At 36.3% G+C, this 21092-nt stretch overlaps 1 protein-coding gene across 4 annotated transcripts in view; it reads right to left on the minus strand.

Annotated features, from left to right (window-relative positions):
* The window catches only part of DOK7 (docking protein 7), a 397628-nt gene that overhangs the window by 363677 nt on the left and 12859 nt on the right, over window positions 1-21092 (minus strand). For all 4 annotated transcript variants that reach the window (XM_053704185.1, XM_053704184.1, XM_053704183.1 and 1 more), the window contains exons 2-3: window positions 14209-14370; window positions 14050-14095 (exon numbers count right to left, since the gene is read on the minus strand). In XM_053704185.1, coding sequence (XP_053560160.1) covers window positions 14050-14095; window positions 14209-14262 — 100 coding nt within the window. In that variant the 5' untranslated portion in view covers window positions 14263-14370. The remainder of the gene's footprint in view (window positions 1-14049; window positions 14096-14208; window positions 14371-21092) is intronic.

Below are 21092 nucleotides of genomic sequence, written 5' to 3' on the forward strand. Positions count from 1 at the left end.
TATATATATATATATATACTGTATATATATATATATATATATATACATATATATATATATATATATATATATATATATATTTATTTACATTATGAGGCATATTTATCAAGCCGTCAACTGCAAATACGCTGGAATTCCGCAGCGTAATTGTGGAGAGCTTGATTTTACTTATTTACCAAAGCCTACAGACAAAAGTAGAATTTTGTGGCATAACATACGATCCGCCAGTCTTAGTCCGACACAGATCGAAGCTTATGTCACTACAGATGTTCCGAATGTAAATTCGGCACTATCTGACTACTTTTGGAAGTTAACAAAAATCTACCAGGTACGCTCGCCACTATTCCGGCCCAGCGTACCTGGTTTTCAATCCGACGCCCTGGAGGCGGTGGATGCCATAGGAATCAAAGGGAGTATGAAAGCAGCGAAAGCTCATGTTCGCTGCTGCCCGATATCCCATTGATTTCTATGGTATAATAAAAGTAACGTTTACACCTAACACCCTAACATGTACCCAGAGTCTAAACACCCCTAATCTGCCACCCCCTACACCGCCACCACCTACATTATACTTATTAACCCCTAATCTGCTGCTCCAGACACCGCCGCCACCTACATAAAGTTATTAACCCCTATCCCGCTGCTCCCAGAGCCCACCGCAACTAAATAAAGTTATTAAACTCTAAACCTAACAACCCGCTAACTTTATATTAAATATTAACTCATCCCTATCTTATAATTAATTTAAACTTACCTTTAGAATTAAATTAAACTATATTAAACTAATAATTAACCTACCCTGTTATACTAAAATTACATTAAACTATATTAAATTAATAATTAACCTAACTGTTATACTAAAATTACATTAAACTATATTAAATTAATAATTAATCTAACCTAACTATTATAATAAAATTACATTAAACTATATTAAATTTATAATTCATCTAACCTATTATAATAAAATTACATTAAACTATATTAAATTAATAATTAATCTAACCTAACTTTTATAATAAAATTACATCAAACTACAAATTAAATTAACTATATTATATATTTAGAAACCTAACCCTACTCAAATAATTTAAATCTACACAAAAAAATTAATAAGTTACAAAAAACTAACAACTAAGTTACAAAAAATAACAAACACTATGTTACAAAAAAAATAAACACTGTTACAAAAAATAAAAAATAAATTATCAAAGATTTAAACTAATTACACCTAATCTAATAGCCCTATGAAAATAACAAAAAACCCCAAAAAGAAAAAAAACCCTAACCTACAATAAACTACAAATAGACCTTTAAAGGGCCTTTTGCGGGGCATTGCCCCAAAAATATCAGCTCTTTTACCTGTAAAAAAAAATACACGCAACCCTTCCAACAGTAAAACCCACCACCCACACAACCAACCCCCCCAAAAAAAACTACCTAAAAACACCTAAGCTCTCCATTGCCCTTAAAAGGGCATTTGGGTGGGCATTACCCTTAAAATGGCATGTAGCTCTATTGCACCCAAACCCTAATCTAAAAATAAAACCCACCCAATAAACCCTTAAAAAATCCTAAAACTAACCCCAAAAGATCGACTTACAGTTTTGAAGATCCAACATTCATCCTCCAAGAAGCCGGCAGAAGTCTTCATCCAAGCCCGCAGAAGTCTTCACCCAGACGGCATCCTCTATCTTCATCCATCCGGCGCGGAGTGGCTCTATCTTCAAGACATCCGACACGGAGCATCCTCTTCCATCGACGTCTTCTTCGGAATGAATGTTCCTTTAAATGATGTCATCCAAGATGGCTTCCCTTAGATTCCGATTGGCTGATAGAATGCTATCAGCCAATCAGAATTAAGGTTGAAAAAATCCTATTGGCTGTTGCAATCAGCCAATAGGATTGAGCTTTCATCCTATTGGCTGATCCAATCAGCCAATAGAATGCGAGCTCAATCCTATTGACTGATTAGATCAGCCAATAGGATAAAAGCTCAATCCTATTGGCTGATTGCAGCAGCCCATAGGATTTTTTCAACCTTAATTCTAAGGGACGCCATCTTGGATGACATCATTTAAAGGAACATTCATTCCGAAGAAGACGTTGATGGAAGATGATGCTTTTTTTAGTGTAGATTTAAAGTTTAATGTAGTTTAATGTAGTTTAATGTAGATTTAAAGTTTAATGTAGTTTAGTGTAGATTTAAAGTTAGTTTAATGTAATTTTATTATAAAAGTTAGGTTAGATTAATTATTAATTTAATATAGTTTAATGTAATTTTATTATAAAAGTTAGGGTAGGTTAATTAATAGTTTAATATAGTTTAATGTAATTTTAGTATAAAAGTTAGGGTAAATTGATTATTAGTTTAATATAGTTTAATTTAATTTTAAAGGTAAGTTTAAATTGATTATAAGATAGGGATGAGTTAATATTTAATATAAAGTTAGCGGGTTGTTAGGTTTAGGGGTTAATAGGTTAATTTAGTTTATAGCGATGTGGGGGGCTGGTGGTTTAGGGGTTAATAACATAATGTAGGTGGCGGCAGTGTAGAGGGCAGCAGATTAGGGGTTAATAACATAATGTAGGTTGCGGTGGGCTCCGGGAGTGGAGGAATAGGTGTTAATAACTTTATTAGAGTGGCGGTGGGCTCCGGGAGTGGAGGAATGTGGGGTTAATAACTTTATTTAGTTGCGGTGGGGTCCGGGAGCGGCGGTATAGGGGTTAAACAGTTTAGTATAGTGTGGGTGTTTAGTGACAGTATACAAATAAAGCTTGGAAAAAGTCGAATAGCAGTGAGATCGATGACTGTCAGTTAACAACAGTCCGCTGCTCATCGCCCTGTACTTGGTTCGCGGCATTTTGACAGCTTTTTTGTTAATTATGGAGAACGTATTCAGGTCAGCGACAGCGATGTTAGGCAATGTCAGGCGAGCGTATTGGTGCCGTCGAATGCAGCACAGTTGATGGCTTGATAAGTAGGCCTCTTAGTATAATAATTTTTAATTTTTTTAAATATTTTATATTTAATATTTCAAAATTGCACATTGAAGGTAGCAATTCTTCATGTGTGCTAACCTGAAACCACAAAAGACCTAAATCGCAAACCCCGATGTGAGATGTACGCTTATTTTACATTTCAGTCAGCCAGATTACAAGTTTTGCTTTATGAGTGAAAAAGCATCGTTATGGCCAATAACGATGCTTTTTTCCTACCGCTGCTATTACAAGTCTTGTCAGAATAGCTGTACCGCACACTTTTTTGGCCATCACGCAGCGTCACTACCACACTTTTAAAAAAGTCCTTTTTCAATGGGACTTCCATAGCGCCGGTATTACGAGTTTTGCGGGGAGGCCAAAAAGTGAGCGTTACAGCCTATACCGACAAGATCCGTACCGCCATCTAAAGTCAGTAGTTATGAGTGTTACGTTACAAAGCTGTAGCAAAAAACTCATAACTAAAGTGTTAAAAAGTACACTAACACCCATAAACTACCTATTAACCCCTAAACCGAGGCCCTTCAGCATCGCAAACACTTAAATAAAATTATTAAACCCTAATCTGCGGCTCTGGACATCGCCGCCACTTAAAAAATGTATTAACCCCTATTCCGCCGCTCCCCGACATCGTCGCAACTATAATAAAATTATTAACCTCTAAAACGCTGCCCTCCCGCATCAAAAACACTATTTAAATATAATTAACTCCTAATCTGCCATCCGCCCACTCAGCCGCTATAATAAACCTATTAACCCCACCTAGCCCTAACACCCCCTAACTTTAATATAATTAAAATAATTCTAAATACAACTTACTATTAATAACTAAATAATTCCTATTTAAAACTAAATACTTACCTGTAAAATAAACCCTAAGCTAGCTACAATATAACTAATAGTTACATTGTAGCTATCTTAGGCTTTATTTTTATTTTACAGGTAAGTTTGTATTTACTTTAACTAGGTAGACTAGTTAATAAATAGTTATTAACTATTTACTAGCTACCTAGTTAAAATAAAAACAAATTTACCTGTAAAATAAAACCTAACCTGCCTTAAACTAAAATCTAACATTACAATAAAATTAAATAAATTAAATTAACAAAATACATTTATCTAAATTACACAAAATAAAAAAAGAAATTATCAAAAATAAAAATGAATTACACCTAATCTAATAGCCCTATCAAAATAAAAAAGCCCCCCCCCCCCCCCCCAAAAAAAAAAAAAAAACCCTAGCCTACACTAAACTGCCAATGGCCCTTAAAAGGACCTTTTGCGGGGCATTGCCCCAAAGAAATCAGCTCTTTTACCTGTAAAAAAAAAATACAAACACCCCCCAACAGTAAAATCCACCACCCAACCAATAGGATTGAGCTTGCATTCTATTGGCTATTTCAATCAGCCAATATAATGCAAGCTCAATCCTATTGGCTGATCCAATCAGCCAATAGGATGAAAGCTCAATCCTATTGGCTGATTGCAACAACCAATAGGATTTTTCCCCCTTAATTCCTATTAGCTGATAGAATTCTATAAGCCAATCGGAATGTAAGGGACGCCATCTTGGATGACGTAATTTAAAGGGAAACTTCATTATCTGGAGCTGCCATCGGAAGAAGAGGATGCTCCGCGCCGGATGTCTTGAAGATGGACCCGCTCTGCGCCGGATTTATGAAGATAGAAGATTCCGTCTAGATTAAGACTTCTGCCCGCTTGGATGAAGAATTCTTCTGGCTTGAATGAGGACTTCTGCCGCCTGGATGAGGATGGATGTCTGGTCTTCAAAAACTGTAAGTGGATCGTCAGGGGTTAGTGTTAGGTTTTTTTAAGGGTTTATTGGGTGGGTTTTATTTTTAACTTAGGGTTTTGGGCAATGTAAATGAGCTAAATGCCCTTTTAAGGGAAATGTCCATCCAAATGCTCTTTTCAGGGCAATGGGGATCTTAGGTTTATTTAGGTTTTATTTGGGGGGTTAGTTGGTTGGGTGGTGGGTTTTACTGTTGGGGGGTGTTTGTATTTTTTTCTTACAGGTAAAAGAGCTGATTTCTTTGGGGCAATGCCCTGCAAAAGGGCCATTGGCAGTTTAGTGTAGGCTAAGGTTTTTTTTTTTATTTTGGGGGGGCTTTTTTTATTTTGATAGGACTATTAGATTAGGAGTAATTCGTTTTTATTTTTGATAATTTCTTTTTTATTTTGTATAATTTAGTGTTTATTTTTATTTGTAATTTAGATAAATGTATTTTGTTTAATTTATTTAATTTTATTGTAATGTTAGGTTTTAGTGTAAGGCAGGTTAGGTTTTATTTTTTTATTTTTTTTATTTTTATATTTTTATTGAGGATAAGAAAAGAAAAATTATACATACACAAGTTTGCAAGGTACAAATAAGATCACAATTACACATATTATTGTTGGAAAAACAAAGCTTCAAATATTCACAGCATATTTGATTTGTACTATTGTACCTAAATGAAAAATAAGTTCTTTCCTCACTTTTTATCCCCTTGACTTACAGATAGGTCACTCTTGGACCCTATTATTAAGCTTTATTGCAATCAGGGGTTAACATTATATAAAAAACAAAAGCATCACTGAACTGAATTATGTTAGGCTGGTAATGACGTACATATGGTAGGATGCATACGCCAGAGCTAAAGACACGCAACAAACATGGAACAATATTAATTAAGTTGGGGGTGACTTATAAATTTTCTGACTAAAACAGGGGAGTGAAAGATTCAACTAACATAAATTTATACTTCTTCTGGCAAGTTTCTATTATTCTATGCTTGAGTGTATATACTGTGTCTGCAATATTGGGTAACGGCACTAACTCAAGAGGAGCTTAGCTTAGCTTGGCTTAGCTTGGTTCCTTAGAGAATAAGTATATGCAAATGATTTCCAAACGTCTATAAGTTATTAGGCAGAGAGTTGTCTATGTAGAATAGGTTGACGTGTGCTATACAGAGTCTTACATTATTAGTATCTCCCCAAGGCTACGGCTGCTAGCCCTAGGGGAGAAGCCTGTATTAAGTAAAAATAGCCTACATTACAAACCCATCAAGAGTGGCAACATCTGTTGTGTAATTTGTGCATAAATTTGTTATTCTGGAGGTCCCCCCTCAAAACCCCCCAAGATGAGTACACAAACAAAGCAGTATATTCTCCACAATAAACATGACATTAACAGGAAACAACTAATGCTTACGGTAGGATAAATGGGTTATTTGGAAACTGAAGCTGCAAGATCCCAATATATAGCAATAGCAGAATAATAATTATATGAAAAAACAATGTCGCTAATTATAATTATATGCTCTAATCTTGCTTTGGGTACACTCTACTTGCAATTTACCCCCTATGTTGAGACACGTGAATAAAAGAAATAATACTAAGTACATTTAAATTGATAATAACATATTAACTACGGTAATGACGTCTAGAACCAGAGATGTATATTTTTAATGAATATAAGGTAAGACTAGTTAGACTCGTGAGAGTAATAAACTTCAAACATAACAGTGTGAAAAACCTATACTCGGTAGTCCAAGCAGTATGCAAAGGGCCCCATAGTACAGAGTCTGTAATGTCCTCCGGAGCTCTATGGTACCTCAAATGCCCATCTTCCATGCGTTATGTCTGCCCGTGAGCAAAGCAGATCCCCTGAACCCGCACAGAAAAGAAACCCTGGGTGATATAAACCAAGCCACCTTGGGAGACCTGAGTGTTCTCTTGAAGCATCGGCTGGTGGCGTTTTCTGTAAGCGCTTGTTCCCCAGGAGGTCCAGCGACACCTCCAGGGCCCTGATCCCCTGGGTACCAACTAGGCTGCTGTCTGGAACAAGGCCGCAGGGGAGCTGCTCCATCCACAAGGGCCAGCACAACATGCCGGCACTGTCTGCAGACACAGCTATAGAAGAAGGCGATCCTCCCCCACCGGCATTGATGATCGGGGTGATCGCCCCTGAGGATGGGATCTGGGCACTCGATAGCTTCATGGACGCCATCTTAGAATACTCGGCTGAGTATCCCCGCTCCTCCACGCCAACTGCACCAAAGAGGTGAATAACTTAATAACCCAGGTGGGCTAAATCTCCTCTGATGATATGTTCAAAGTCTAGCAGCATTAATAGAAGCGGGTCTCTCACTATATTTCCTGAGCGTTTGTTCTCTTTGTCTAAGAAAACTGTTGGTTGTGTGTTCTTATCTCCCCAGCATGTCACATCTGGTTTATCCCCGTTCTGATGCTGTACGGATGGTACATGTTGTTCCGGGGTAATTTTATCGATCAGGCTCTGGAGATCCCGTTCTGAAGGTGCTTTGTCTATTAGAGTTTGCAGCAGATTTTCCAATTTTGCCAAGCCCCAATCTATATTGTCGGATGAGTTAGTGGGCCTCATGGTTCCAGATGCGTGTTGAATCACCACTTTCTACTTGTTGTGTCCGTATCAGGTAGTGGTATAGACTTGACAAGTTATGTGATGCTTTTGCGTTAAACGCGCTCTGCTCTGGCTAGATACCCCGGTTTCCCAGGGGGGGTGCGCTGCCTGTAAAATTGCCGCCACTACAGGCCTCAATTGTCCTGTCCCGCCTCCTGGGTCATAAACACAGCAAATTCGGCTATTAAAGGCTTCTCCCTGTGATATTGGTTACGATACCAGTCGTAATTCTTATGGATGCTGTAATTATATAGCAATAATTGGCGGATTACCGCTATTTCTCCTGGAGCCTAAGGAAGATGCGGCCATTCAGAGCCGCTGCTTGGACACGCCCCCCAGGTTAGGTTTTATTTTACAGGAAAATTTTTATTTATTTTTACTAGGTAGCTAGTAAATAGTTAATAACTATTTATTAATTAGTCTACCAAGTTAAAATAAATACAAACTTACCTGTGAAATAAAAATAAAACCTAAGATAGCTACAATGTAGCTATTAGTTATATTGTAGCTACCTTAGGTTTTATTTCACAGGTATTTAGTTTTAAATAGGAATTATTTAGTTATTAATAGTAAGTTGTATTTGGAACTATTTTAATTATATTAAAGTTAGGGGGTGTTAGGGTTACATTAGGGTTAGGGTTACGTTAGGGGTTAATATATTTATTTATTTAGTGTTAGTGATGTGGGAGGCCAGAGGTTTAAAGGTTAATAACTTTAGTATAGTGGCAGCTGTGACATTGGGGGTGGCAGATTAGGGGTTAATAAGTGTAGGTAGGTGGCAGCGACATTGGGGGCGTCAGATTAGGGGTTAAAAAGTGTAATGTAGGTGTCGGCGATGTCGGGGGTGGCAGATTAGGGGTGTTTATGTTAGGGTGTTAGGTTTAAACATATTTTTTTTTTCCACATAGACATCAATAGGGCTGCGTTACGGAGTTTTACGCTTCACGATTGCAGGTGTTAGGCTTTTTTTTAGCTGGCTCTCCCCAGTGATGTCTATGGAGAAATCGTGCATGAGCACATCAAAACACTGCTTGTATTTGGGTGAGGTATGGAGCTCAACGCAACCATATCGCCCGCACAAGCAGTTTTTTTGCAAACCTGTAATAGCAGCGCTATGAAAGGTGAGCGGTGAAAATAACTTGCAAGTTATTAGTGAGCCAGCCATAACACAAAACTCGTAATCTGGCTGTATGTTCTTAAGGTATAGGTATTTATAGAATTATGTATTTACAATACAAATTGCATTATCCTGTAAGTGAAGAACATCGTAATGTGAAAAATTAATAACTCTTGACGTGTCAGCGCATGAGCGATAGGTGTTAGGTTTTTTTTTCTGCGCACTCTATTGACTTCTATGGGGAGAGAATGTTAAGTTAGAGGCAATATTTGGTTAGAGCGCGTTGGGTTTCACTTGCTCGCAAACTTGGATCGCGTTGGGTTACACTTGCTCGCAAACTTTTGACTTTCAAATTGTAATACACACGCTACACACTTCTAGGGAAGTTTATACCCGAGCAAACAAGCTAAATAGCGTGCCACTCGTAACCTAGCCCTAATTGGGAGACCTGGGTGAATGTAAAAACAGATGACGTTTTGTGAAATTCTATAAACAATTACTTTTGTTGCCGATACTTTGGCGTTTTTAAATACTGTGAATTTGAACAGGGGTATGCACATGCATACAGTATCAAAATGAGTTGCCATCCCTCTGCAAAATCAGGTATTTTATTCCTACACATTTATACTTTAATTGTAGGAAGGTGCAAACTGACAGAAAACAATATATTTTATTTTCTAAATTTCAGTATTTTTTACTGAATAATATAGGTACAGAGTCCTAAATGTTGGTGTTTTGGGAAGGTTTGTAATAATGACTCCCATGTTGTTATTTACCTTGTATGAAATAGGAAAAGTATACAAAAGTTATTTATTTTAATTTCATATGATGTTTTTACCTCAGTCTAAATTTATTTTATAAATATGTTTAGTCTGTTAAAAAAACACAAGGTATAATTTGTATAAGCAACTCACAGAAAAGGGTGTTGAAAATACCAAAATTTCTTCAGCACTAGGCTATAAAATATCTCACACTGAAGACAGTCTACACCTTAATCATCTTAAAGTCTTATCTAAGATTAAGTTGCAAATAGCCTGTCAAGCTCCACCCACTGATGACATCACGCTTTGGGCTGCATATTGCTTCCAATCACAAAAGGTTCACTAGTTGGATTCAACAGACTGTAAAATGCTTTTCAGATGCAGCCCAGATCATGATGTCATCAGTGGGCTGAGCTTTGCAGCCATTTCAAACTGGCCACAAACAATATTCATTTTAAAATAACTTTTTTTACCATTCCTGCTGCATGATATAGAAAGGGGTGCAGAAGACTATTTGCAGCTTAAAGTGAAAGTCAGTTGTAGTGTTTTTGAAATGCTAGGATTGACTATTGAAACAAATAAAGGGGACTTTCATTCATGAAGTATAAAATACTTAATAGAGAAAGCGTATTTATTTGTTTCAAGCGATCGCCGTTCTAAACTGCTAAGGAAGCTCACGGCAGATCGCTTTTTTGTGCTAGAGAGGTGACGTTTTCACCTCTCAGCCAATAGCCATGCGGTAAATCCGGCTTGGCGTCCATGGGAGCCCGATTTGCCGCACTGTTATTTACTAAGAGGTGAAAATGTCACCTCTTGGCAAAAATTTTTTTGCTTTGAGCTTTGTTAGCAGCTAAGAACAGCGATTTGCTGAAACAAATAAAGGAGCTTTCTACATGAAGTATCTTATACTTCATGAATGAAAGTACCCTTTATTTGTTTCAACAGTCAATCCTAGCGTTTAAAAAATGCTAGGATTGACTTTCACTTTAATTTAAGATAAAACTTTAAAGGGACACTGAACCCACATTTTTTCTTTTGTGATTCAGATAGAGTATGCAATGTTAAGCAACTTTCTAATTTACTTCTATTATCAACTTTTCTTCATTCGCTTGGTATCTTTATTTGAAATTCAAGAATGTAAGTTTAGATGCCGGCCCATTTTTGGTGAACAACCTGGGTTGTTCTTGCTGATTGGTGGATAAATTCTTCCACCAATAAACAAGTGCTGTCCATGGTTCTAAACCAAAAATATTAGCTTAGATGCCTTCTTTTTCAAATAAAGATTGCAAGAGAACGAAGAAAAATTGATAAAAAGGAAGTAAATTAGAAAGATGCTTAAAATTGCATACTCTATCTGAATCACGAAAGAAAAAAGTTGGGTTCAGTGTCCCTTTAACTTTGAGTGCTAAGCACTTTCCCACCTGGGTGCTAAGATTTTTTTAATTTTTTTTAATTTTTTTATTTTTTGAACAAAGTTTTAACTTTTTTTTTCTTCAGACCCCAAGACTTAAACTTTTAGCACTCAAAGGGTTAAGTTGACTAAGATGTAGACTGTCCCTTTAAATGGAAAACACACGAAAAACACAAAGTAGCTCTTTGAATTTGTCTGAAGCAGTTTGATGATCTAGCCTTAAGTAATTAGTTAAAGTAGAAGAATAAATTCGTACAAAAATAATAGAGAAAGTAAGTATGATATTTAATTGTATACAGCAAGGTTTTATTGGCAAACATAATGGGTAGCTCATGCTCACATATAGATCACTGGTAATGCGTCACTCAGAATAATACTTCTAATAATTTTTGTATCTTAGCCAGAATTATTAAATACAATAGAAAATAATAATAATAAATATAAACAAAATATATCTCTTAAAATGACGGGGAGAAGCAAATCCAATACTGGCAATGTCTGACATGGAAGTCAAACATGACATTTTCAGGGTTAAAGGGATACGAAACCCAATTTTTTTTTTCATGATTCAGATAGAGCATGCAATTTTAATCAACTTTCTAATTTACTCCTATTATCAAATTTTCTTTGTACTCTTGCTATCTTTATTTAAAAAGCAGGAATGAAAAGCTTAGAAATCAGCCCATTTTAGGTTCAGCACCATGGATAGTGCTTGTTTATTGGTAGATGCATTTAGCAAACCAATAAACAAGCATAACCCAGGTTCTCAACCAAAAATGGGCCAGCTCCTAAGCTTTATTTGACTGCTTTTTAAATAAAGATAGCAAGGGAACAAAGAAAAATTGATAATAGGAGTAAATTAGAAAGTTGCTTAAAATTGCATTCTCTATCTGAATTAGAAAATAAAAAAACTGAGTTTAGTGTCCCTTTAAGGTAGAGAATGCAGTTTAAGAGACGTTTCAATGTATTCTTTTAGCCAATGTACTTCTTTCTCTTGGTATTGTTTGTTGAAAATCATACCCAAGTAGTCTCAGGAACAGTAATGCACTACTGGGAGCTAACAGGTGATTGGTGGCTACGCACATATATGCCTCTTGTCGTTGGCTCACCAGATGTGTTCAGTTATCTCCTAGTATTTAAAAAAGCATTTGATCAATACACTGTTGCTTTTATATAACTAACGTATTAGTGCAATTTCATTTTGCCCCTTTATGTCCCTTTAAGGGTCATGAATTGACGTGCTTGATATTTCAACATAAACGAATGTGGACTATTAATAATGACCGAGACACTGATTAATAAGTAAGTAAAGTGATCATGCAATGGCGTAATCTGACATACATGATTTAAAAAAATCATCACAAACCTTACAAGGCCATCTTTAATGCATATCTAAATGTTTTATTTAAGCTGATTTAAAATAGTATTTGAATTTAAAAGGTTATGTTAAAGGGGCAGAGTACTGTAAAAATTGTTTCCCCTTAATGAGTTTACAATTATGATGTAGTATACCAGCTATAGAGTTTAAAATATATGATAATAGTTAATTTAGGTTTGATTGTGCATATGAAATAGAGGGTTTTGTTCTTTGAAACCACAACCCATTAAAATGAGCTGAGCTTGGAGAAAAATCAGACCTCCGTATGTTATCACTTTCTATACACACACATGCTTCCTTATCTCATGTCTCACTCTATATGCCAAAGCCCAGTGCTTAAAGAATACATTTTAAAATTAACATTGCATTACTTGTCTCTCTTACACGTCACTGGGAGTGAAACTGTATCTGCTGACCCTGTTTGCATAGCATTTCAATAGAAAATACTTAAGCATTATTTTTTTTAGAAGGGGTTACGATGGGCAAAAGTAGTTATTTCAAATGCTAAAATAAAGGTAAATGACTTATCTGTAAACAATTTAATACACTACAGAAGGTAAAATGGATCACTGAGAACTAATTAAAAGGGATGTTTAAAGTACACTATCCCTTTAAAGCTGAGAGAGCGTGAGAATTTTATTTTTTTTAAATACAGTGATATTTAATAAAAAGAAATTGAAATACATAGTCAACTGCTTGTTGGCGACTAGTACAAAAACAAGATGTCATGCTCAGGGTAGAATTCTTACTGTAACAATCAGAACTAAGGAAAAATGCTTTAAACAGAAGCAGTTATTCAATTATTAACCAAGATTTCAGATGGTAAAAATAGCCATACTATTGGTCATTTTATATTTATACAGACACACACATACACACTCTAGGGTGACCATATTGCCGCTTTAACAAGGGACACATATGAAAAATACGTCAGGGTTCTTATACAAAACATTTCTTTCAACAGCCCTGACATATGTATTTTTTATATATGTGTCCCTTTTTAAAGCGGCAATATGGTCAGCCTAACACACACAGCAAAATGAATCATATTCAACAACAACAAAAACATTTTGCTTTTATTTGCTTCCAGAATAATGAGAATATTGCTGCCTTTAATGTATGCAAAAAAGCAGGGAAATAAGGAAAGGCTAGATTTTTCTCTGTTGCCTTGAATGAAATCTGAGACCTTGTTACATGTTTAGATATCATCTCACTCCCTTTCCTATGACGCTCTTACACATTAGGGAGACTTCTATATCCTCTTTCTATTTTTGTAAGATCAATATTCTTAGAGAAAAAAAAAATACTTATGAATCATATTGACATATTTGGTTGTCTTGAAATCTCTCATAAAAATAAATGATCAAATTAAAGCAAAAAAAGTTTGAAAAAAAAATAAAAATAAAATTAGAAAAACATATATTCCAAGTCACAGAAGTATTTGAACTTAACTCTAAAAACATATTTTATCATTTATTGCAAATTTACACCAATTTGTTTTTAGTAATTACAAAATTGCACCATAAATGCTGAGGCATATTCAAAACTTCATTAAACTTTAATATTAAAAGGAAAATTTGCTGGAAAATATTTTAGACATCATTACAATAATAAACTTTTTTTTTCAGAAAAAATTAAAGGGGAAACTGTACTTAGTAAAAGTTTTTCTGTATTTCCATTTCCAAAAAAGGAACAGAGGTTTGTTAAATATGTTACTCCAATTTACCAAGTTGAAAGAGACAACTAGAACATTGGACACATAGGAATATTCTTATGTGCAGATAAAAAAAATACAAAAATTATTATTCCTTAATTTATTAAAACAATTCTTCTCTGCTATTTAGAAATTAATTTATCATTATAATTAGAATTTATCGTATTGCTTTCTGTATGGGCACATGATGAGGAACTGTCATGCATACTACACACATACTGTACCTGCTACAGGAGAAGGCTTCCTGAGAACCACCCATCTATTCTTCCACTGGAATCATAAAACAAGATAAAGGAAAATGGTTACAACATCATACGAGTATCCTTTAAAATCCAGATCAACAAGTTTCCAGGGAAGACAGAAGAAAAATCCAATTCCCTGACCTTTTTTCCATCTCTCAATCTGACTTGACCCTCCACCACAACCGAATCCGTCATCTTCAGTCATGGTTCCAAACAGCTGCACCTTCCTCTTTCCCCTCTCTCTTTCTGAATGTGCTTAAGCTGAAGGGTCACTTTCAAAATAGCTTTAATAGTTCTGCATAGCTAGGGACAGAGAGACAGGGAAAGCTGCAGTCAGTGACACACAGATAGCTGAGCAAATGGTCAACAATTTCTACAACCCGCCTCCCACTCTTCCAAGTCTACTACACCAGTGGGAACAAGAGTTTAACAGCTGTCAGTTGTCTGTACTTTTGACCCTTTATAGTCAGGAAATATTCAAGTGTTAAAAGTTTTTATTTCATATTCAGAATAAAGTCAAATCATTCATATGAGCTGTAAGTGGGTGTGCAATGTTGTTTAGACATGTACACAGTAATCCTTCTTTGTAACTATATGCCTGAGTAGGTTGACATGTGGGCAAAAGAACAAAAGAAACGTGTTTTTTGTGTAACTGAAGAAGATGATAGACTTGGAGGATGAGTTTAAGATTTCTGCTATTATTATTATTGCTTATGTCCTTTCTTTTAAAACTAAGCTTTTAAATGACAAAAAGGAAGTACAACTCGGTTGTAGTGGAGTTATACCCACTTTGCGTGGTAAAGAAAAAAAATATTACATTTTTCATGCAAGTAAAAACTAAATATCACAGCTGCTGTGATCTGTGATGTCTGGAAAAGCCTAGATCTCTGCCCTATCAGAAAAGTTAAGGCTGTGACACACTGCAAGCGATGCGGTGCACAGCGTGATGATGTGGTTGTGCGGGCTCAGTGTGTCCTGCCTTTTCATCTCTGTGCGCTTCAGAAGCGATGCGACACGGCCTGAAGCAGCTGCTATGCCTTGCGCCGCATCTCTTGCAGTGTGTCACAGCCTTTAGTGTTTTGTTAGTATTCTATTATTGATTTTAAATACATCTAATCAAAATTCTCAAAAAGATAGTCAAATTTAACAAATATATGTTTACATCTTTATTCATTTTTAAAGAAATAAGGCTAAAAAAGCTAAAAAGACAGAGATTGCCCACTGTCCATAGGGAGGGTCTTTACAGTACATGTTATAGGAGCCTGCCTAAATGATGTGTGTCGGGGGAGTGAGTCTTTGAGAACTAAATACTTTTATTTTTAGTTACTGGTCACAGCTACTCGAGGTAAGGGTTGTAGGACCTGAGGGTATTTAATACCCTACTGAGGGGTTATTGCTTTATCCCAACTCTCATATTAAGTTACAAGTGAGAGAATCATAGGGATTACATTTTCTGCCAGTGGTTGGATATCATGTTTTGTGTCTCAAACCACTTGTATAAAGAGAGAAGCCTTATTTTAATTTCTTTCTTAAGGTGGTGAGAGTCCACAACATTCCTTACTGTTGGGAAAAGCTTTAATATTCCTCCAATTTCCCTGACCATCCCAGTATTGTATTTGCCTAGCTTAGGAGCAGGTGAAGCTAAAGGTGCTCAGGATATTATTTAAGAAATACTAGAGGGGCTACCAATTGGAAGTCTTGGACTTCCATGTAATTTTCAGAGTTCTTAAGGCTTGATACTTTTTGGAATCAGTTCTCTTATTTTGCTTTCAGTCTGACAACAGCATGGCAGTAGTCTTTATCACTAATCAAGGTGGTACCCGCAATGCTTTGGTGATGGAGGTTTCTTGTATACTGCATTGGGCAGGAGTCCATCAGTGTTTCATCTCAGCAATTACAGTTTTAGGATTTACAACTGGGAAGCGGATTATCTGAGTCATCAGATTTTTTATTTTGGGAGACTGGTCCCTCATTTAGAAGATTTTCAATCAGTTGATGAATTGCTGGGGTCTTTCCCTGGAGATCGACCTCATGGTGTCTTGTCTGAATTACAGCCTCCCCAGGTTGAGAGATCCTCAGGCTAGCATTATAGACGTTCTGTCAGTTTCTTGGTTCTATCACCCAGTGTATCTGTTTCCACCAATTGTGTTTCTGCCAAGGGTGATTGTTCAGATAATGCAGGAACAAATTTCTGCAATCTTAATAGCATCGTCCCCCAGGCGATGGTCTGCGTGTCTAGTTCAGATTACTAGACTCTAGATGCTTTTCTGTAGCATCTTCCTCAGCCTCCAAATCTACTATTTCAAAGTCCGCTATCTTATCAAAATCTTCACTCTCTCAGTTTGACTGCTTGGAGATGGAACGTTTAGTGCTTTTCTTACATAGAGACCATGATTCAGGTTCACAAACATGTTACTAGAAAAAATTTCCACAAAGTGTGGAAGGTATATCTTTCTTTGTTTTCAGATTGAGAATATGCATGACATTCTGTTAGGATTCCTTGAATCCTGCAATTTCTTCTGGACGGCCTAGATAAGGGTCCATTGACAAGCACTGTAAGGGTTGGGCATGTTCTTTTTTATTGCACAGAAAACCTGCTTGTCTTCCTGATATCTAGACATTTATTCAGGCATTAGAATCAGTCTAGTTATCCATCTTATTTCTTCTACATGGAGTTTTTATCTGGTTCTTAAAGCCTTGTAATCTTCCTACTTCAGACCTATGCATAATTTTGATATTCAGTATTTTTGGCAGGTTTGTTTTTTGTTAGCTATTTCCATGGCTAGGAGAGTATCTGAATTTTCAGCTCTCTCTTGTGATCCTTTGTATCTGGTGTATCATCAGGACAGAGCATTTTTACAAACTTTGCCTGGTTTTCTACATAAGGTGGTTTCTTCAGAGAATATTATCCAGGACATTGTGGTTCCCTTCTTCTGTCCTAATCCAGGATCTCTTAAAGAGAGATTATTCCTCAATCTGGATGTGGTCAGAGCCTTGAAATTTTATTTACAGTCTACTAAGGACTTTTGTAATTTTTCAAGGTTGTTTGATCGGTTTTAAAATCAATTTAAGGGTCAAAAGGGGCCACTTCTGTTAATTTAGCTTTATGGGTAAGAAGTGTGAGTCATAAGACTTACTTGGAGGCAGGACAGTCACCACCTTTATGTGTTACAGCTCATTGAACTCATTCTGACCCTTTGTGCCTTCAAAAATGGGGCATCAGTAAAACAAAAGGGCAAGGCTGCAACTTGATCATCTTTGCATACTTTCACACAATTTTAACAATTTGATGCGTTTGCCTCAACACTGGCAGCTTTTGGAAGGAAGGTTCTTCAGGCGATAGTTTCTGGTCAATAGGTGTCTGATTTTTTTTCTTTTGTCTCACCCATTTGTTTGTGGACTCCACATCTTGAGCATTAGTTCCCAACAGTAAGGAATTTGGTGGCCTCTCACTACCTTAAAAAGAAAACATAATTTATTCTTACCTTTTAAATTCCTTTCCTTCTTGAGGGTGAGAGTCCACAAACCCTCCCATTTTCCTTGTTGGCGGCAGTTCAAGTTTGCACCTCTTTACCCTACTATTTTTCTTACTTCTTCCTCCTAATCTTGTCTATACATAATGCTGGGAGGGTCAGAATTATTAAAGCTTTTGGTGTAGGGTGTATTTGCCTCCTCCTGTGGGCCAGGTGAGGAATTAACAACAGTAAGGAATTTTGTGAACTCTCACCACCAAGAAAGAAAGGAATTTATCAGTTATTAATAAATTATGTTTCTTTCATAAAGGTCCATTATCCATTACTCCTGGGAATTACCTTCCCTACCACTAATAGGAGGCAAAGATCCCCAAACCCCAAGAGCTCTATAAAAGCCCACCCACATCTATGGTGGTTAGTCTTATCTTTGCCTCATTGTCTAATTTCACATTTCAATGTTCTTCTGATTTTATTTGCACAAATATATATTTATACCCAGGTATAGATATATACAGATATATATAGGAATATCTATTTTAACCCCTTAATGACCGGACCATTTTTCAATTTTCTTACCCTTAATGACAATGGCTATTTTTACATTTCTGCAGTGTTTGTGTTTAGCTGTAATTTTCCTCTTACTCATTTACTGTACCCACACATATTATATACCGTTTTTCTCGCCATTAAATGGACTTTCTAAAGATACCATTATTTTCATCATATCTTATAATTTACTAAAAAAAAAAAAAAAAAGATAAAATATGAGGAAAAAATGGAAAAAAACACACTTTGACCCCCAAAATCTGTTACACATCTACAATCACCAAAAAACACCCATGCTAAATAGTTTCTAAATTTTGTCTTGAGTTTAGAAATACCCAATGTTTACATGTTCTTTGCTTTTTTTGCAATTTATGGGGCAATAAATACAAGTAGCACTTTGCTATTTCCAAACCACTTTTTTTTCACAATTAGCGCTAGTTACATTGGAACCCTGATATCTGTCAGGATTGGAATACCTGAATATCCCTTGACATGTATATATATTTTTTTAGAAGACATCCCAAAGTATTGATCTAGGCCCATTTTGGTATATTTCATGCCACCATTTCACCGCCAAATGCGATTAAAAAAAAGTTCACTTTTTCACAAATTTTGTCACAAACTTCAGGTTTCCCACTGAAATTATTTACAAACAGCTTCTCCAATTATGGCACAAATGGTTGTAAATGCTTCTCTGGGATCCCCTTTTTTCAGAAATAACAGACTTATATGGCTTTGGGGTTGCTTTTTGGTAATTAGAAGGCCGCTAAGTGCCGCTGCGCACCACATGTGTTTTATGCCCAGGAGTGAAGGGGTTAATTAGGGAGCTTGTAGGGTTAATTTTAGCTTTAGTGTAGTGTAGTAGACAACCCCAAGTATTGATCTAGGCCCATTTTGGTATATTTTATGCCACCATTTCACCGCCAAATGCGAGCAAATAAAAAAAAAGCTTTACATTTTTCACAATTTTAGGTTTCTCACTGAAATAATTTACAAACAACTTATGCTATTATGGCAGAAATTGTTGTAAAAGCTTCTCTGGGATCCCCTTTGTTCAGAAATAGCAGACTTATATGGCTTTGGAGTTGCTTTTTGGTAATTAGAAGGCCGCTAAATGCTGCTGCGCACCACACGTGAATTATGCCCAGCAGTGAAGGGGTTAAATTAGGTAGCTTGTAGGGAGCTGGCAGGGTTAATTTTATAGATCAGCCTCCCACCTGACACATCCCACCCCCTGATCCCTCCCAAACAGCTCTCTTCCCTCCCCCACCCCACAATTGTTACCGCCATCTTAAGTAATGGCAGAAAGTCTGCCAGTACTAAATAAGAGAGGGTTTTTAAAAAAAAAAAAAAAAAAAAAAAAAATATTTTAGCTGTGATGGACCCCTGCCTTAGCCCCAACCTGCCTGATCCCCCCCTCCAGCTCTCTAACCCTCTCCCCTACCTAATTACCTCCATCTTGGGTACTGGCAGCTGTCTGCCAGTACCCAGTTTGGCCCCAATAAACAAAGTATTTTTTTATTTTATTTTTAACTTAGCTCTTTCTGTAGTGTAGCAGCCCCCCACAATACCCCACCCCCTCCCCCTCCCATATCCATTTATATATGAAATTTTTTTTTTACCTTTCTCTCCCTTTCTGCCCTCATTGGTGTCAGTGTGGCTAATGCGCGTGTACATGCACGCGCGCCTCACGCACGCGAACTATGTTCACGCACACGCTCCCTCCCACGCAAACTATGTTCACGCGCACGCTCCCTCCCACCCGGACAACGGCACCATCGCTACCGGTACAGAGAGGGCCACAGAGTGGCTCTCTCTGCATCGGAGGCTTGTAAAGGGGTATTGCAGGATGCCTCCATATTGAGGCATCACTGCAATACCCTCAGAGCTGCTGGAAGCGATTGTGATCGCTTCCAGCACTCTGTTAGACACCTGACGTACCAGGTACGTCCATTGTCATTAACTGTTAGTTTTTGCATGACGTTAAAATACATAGAACATATTCTGCTATGAGCAAAATATTGGAATGTGAAATATTTATAGTAAATACACACTAACACTCAAATTAAGTTAAATATGAATATTGCATGAATATGCTTTTACACGTTTTCAAGTACTTAACTACAAAGAGCTCCAATACACCTACTGTATACATATTTATATATATGTGTACATATGTATATATGTGTTTATATGTCTGTAAATAAATCTATACACATATAAATACAGAAATACATCTGTACACACACACACACATATATATATATATATATATATATATATATATATATATATACATACATACATACACACACACACATATATATATATATACACACACACACAGTATATGTATACACTTTTTGTGCAATGTTTTTTTAATAATTTTTATCAGACAGTCTTATTTTGAGTGTAACTGTACTTTGTATTGTATTTCTGATGTGTTTTGTGGCAATTTTTTGTTTTGCAAAACAGTTAACCAGAGCTCTGAGGACGCGCTATTCCGAGGAGCGTTAACTTTAATTGCGATCTGAGATCCCAGTAGTTACGCCCATGCTCCTGAGTCTTCTAAGTGATCATAATTATCAGAGTATGTTTAAAAAGTACATTAACCCTTTCACTGCTTTTTTTCACACCAGTATTGAGCCAATTTTGAGCTTTTTTGCTACCTACACCCTATTACAAGTCAAATTTCAATGAGTGACCCACACAAAATATATATTGATTGTTTTTTTTTTCAGCAGGCCCAGCAGATTCACAGTATACCATAATTACATTTATAATTCATGGCATATGCCGCAAAATAAATAATGCATTTTACAATAATCTTTTATTTTCAATAATCAAACATTTTTATGCAGTGTTAAAATGTTGATTTTAATGGTCCTTTAAGTCTAAACTGATGCAATGCACACTACCGCCAACACTGTGAGCAGACATTGTGTTTGAATCCTCAAGTCACAGATAGCATATGTGTGTATGCCACTGATACAGTAATCACTTTCA

The sequence above is a fragment of the Bombina bombina genome, chromosome 2 (genome assembly GCF_027579735.1).
Source record: "Bombina bombina isolate aBomBom1 chromosome 2, aBomBom1.pri, whole genome shotgun sequence".
Lineage (NCBI taxonomy): Eukaryota > Metazoa > Chordata > Amphibia > Anura > Bombinatoridae > Bombina > Bombina bombina.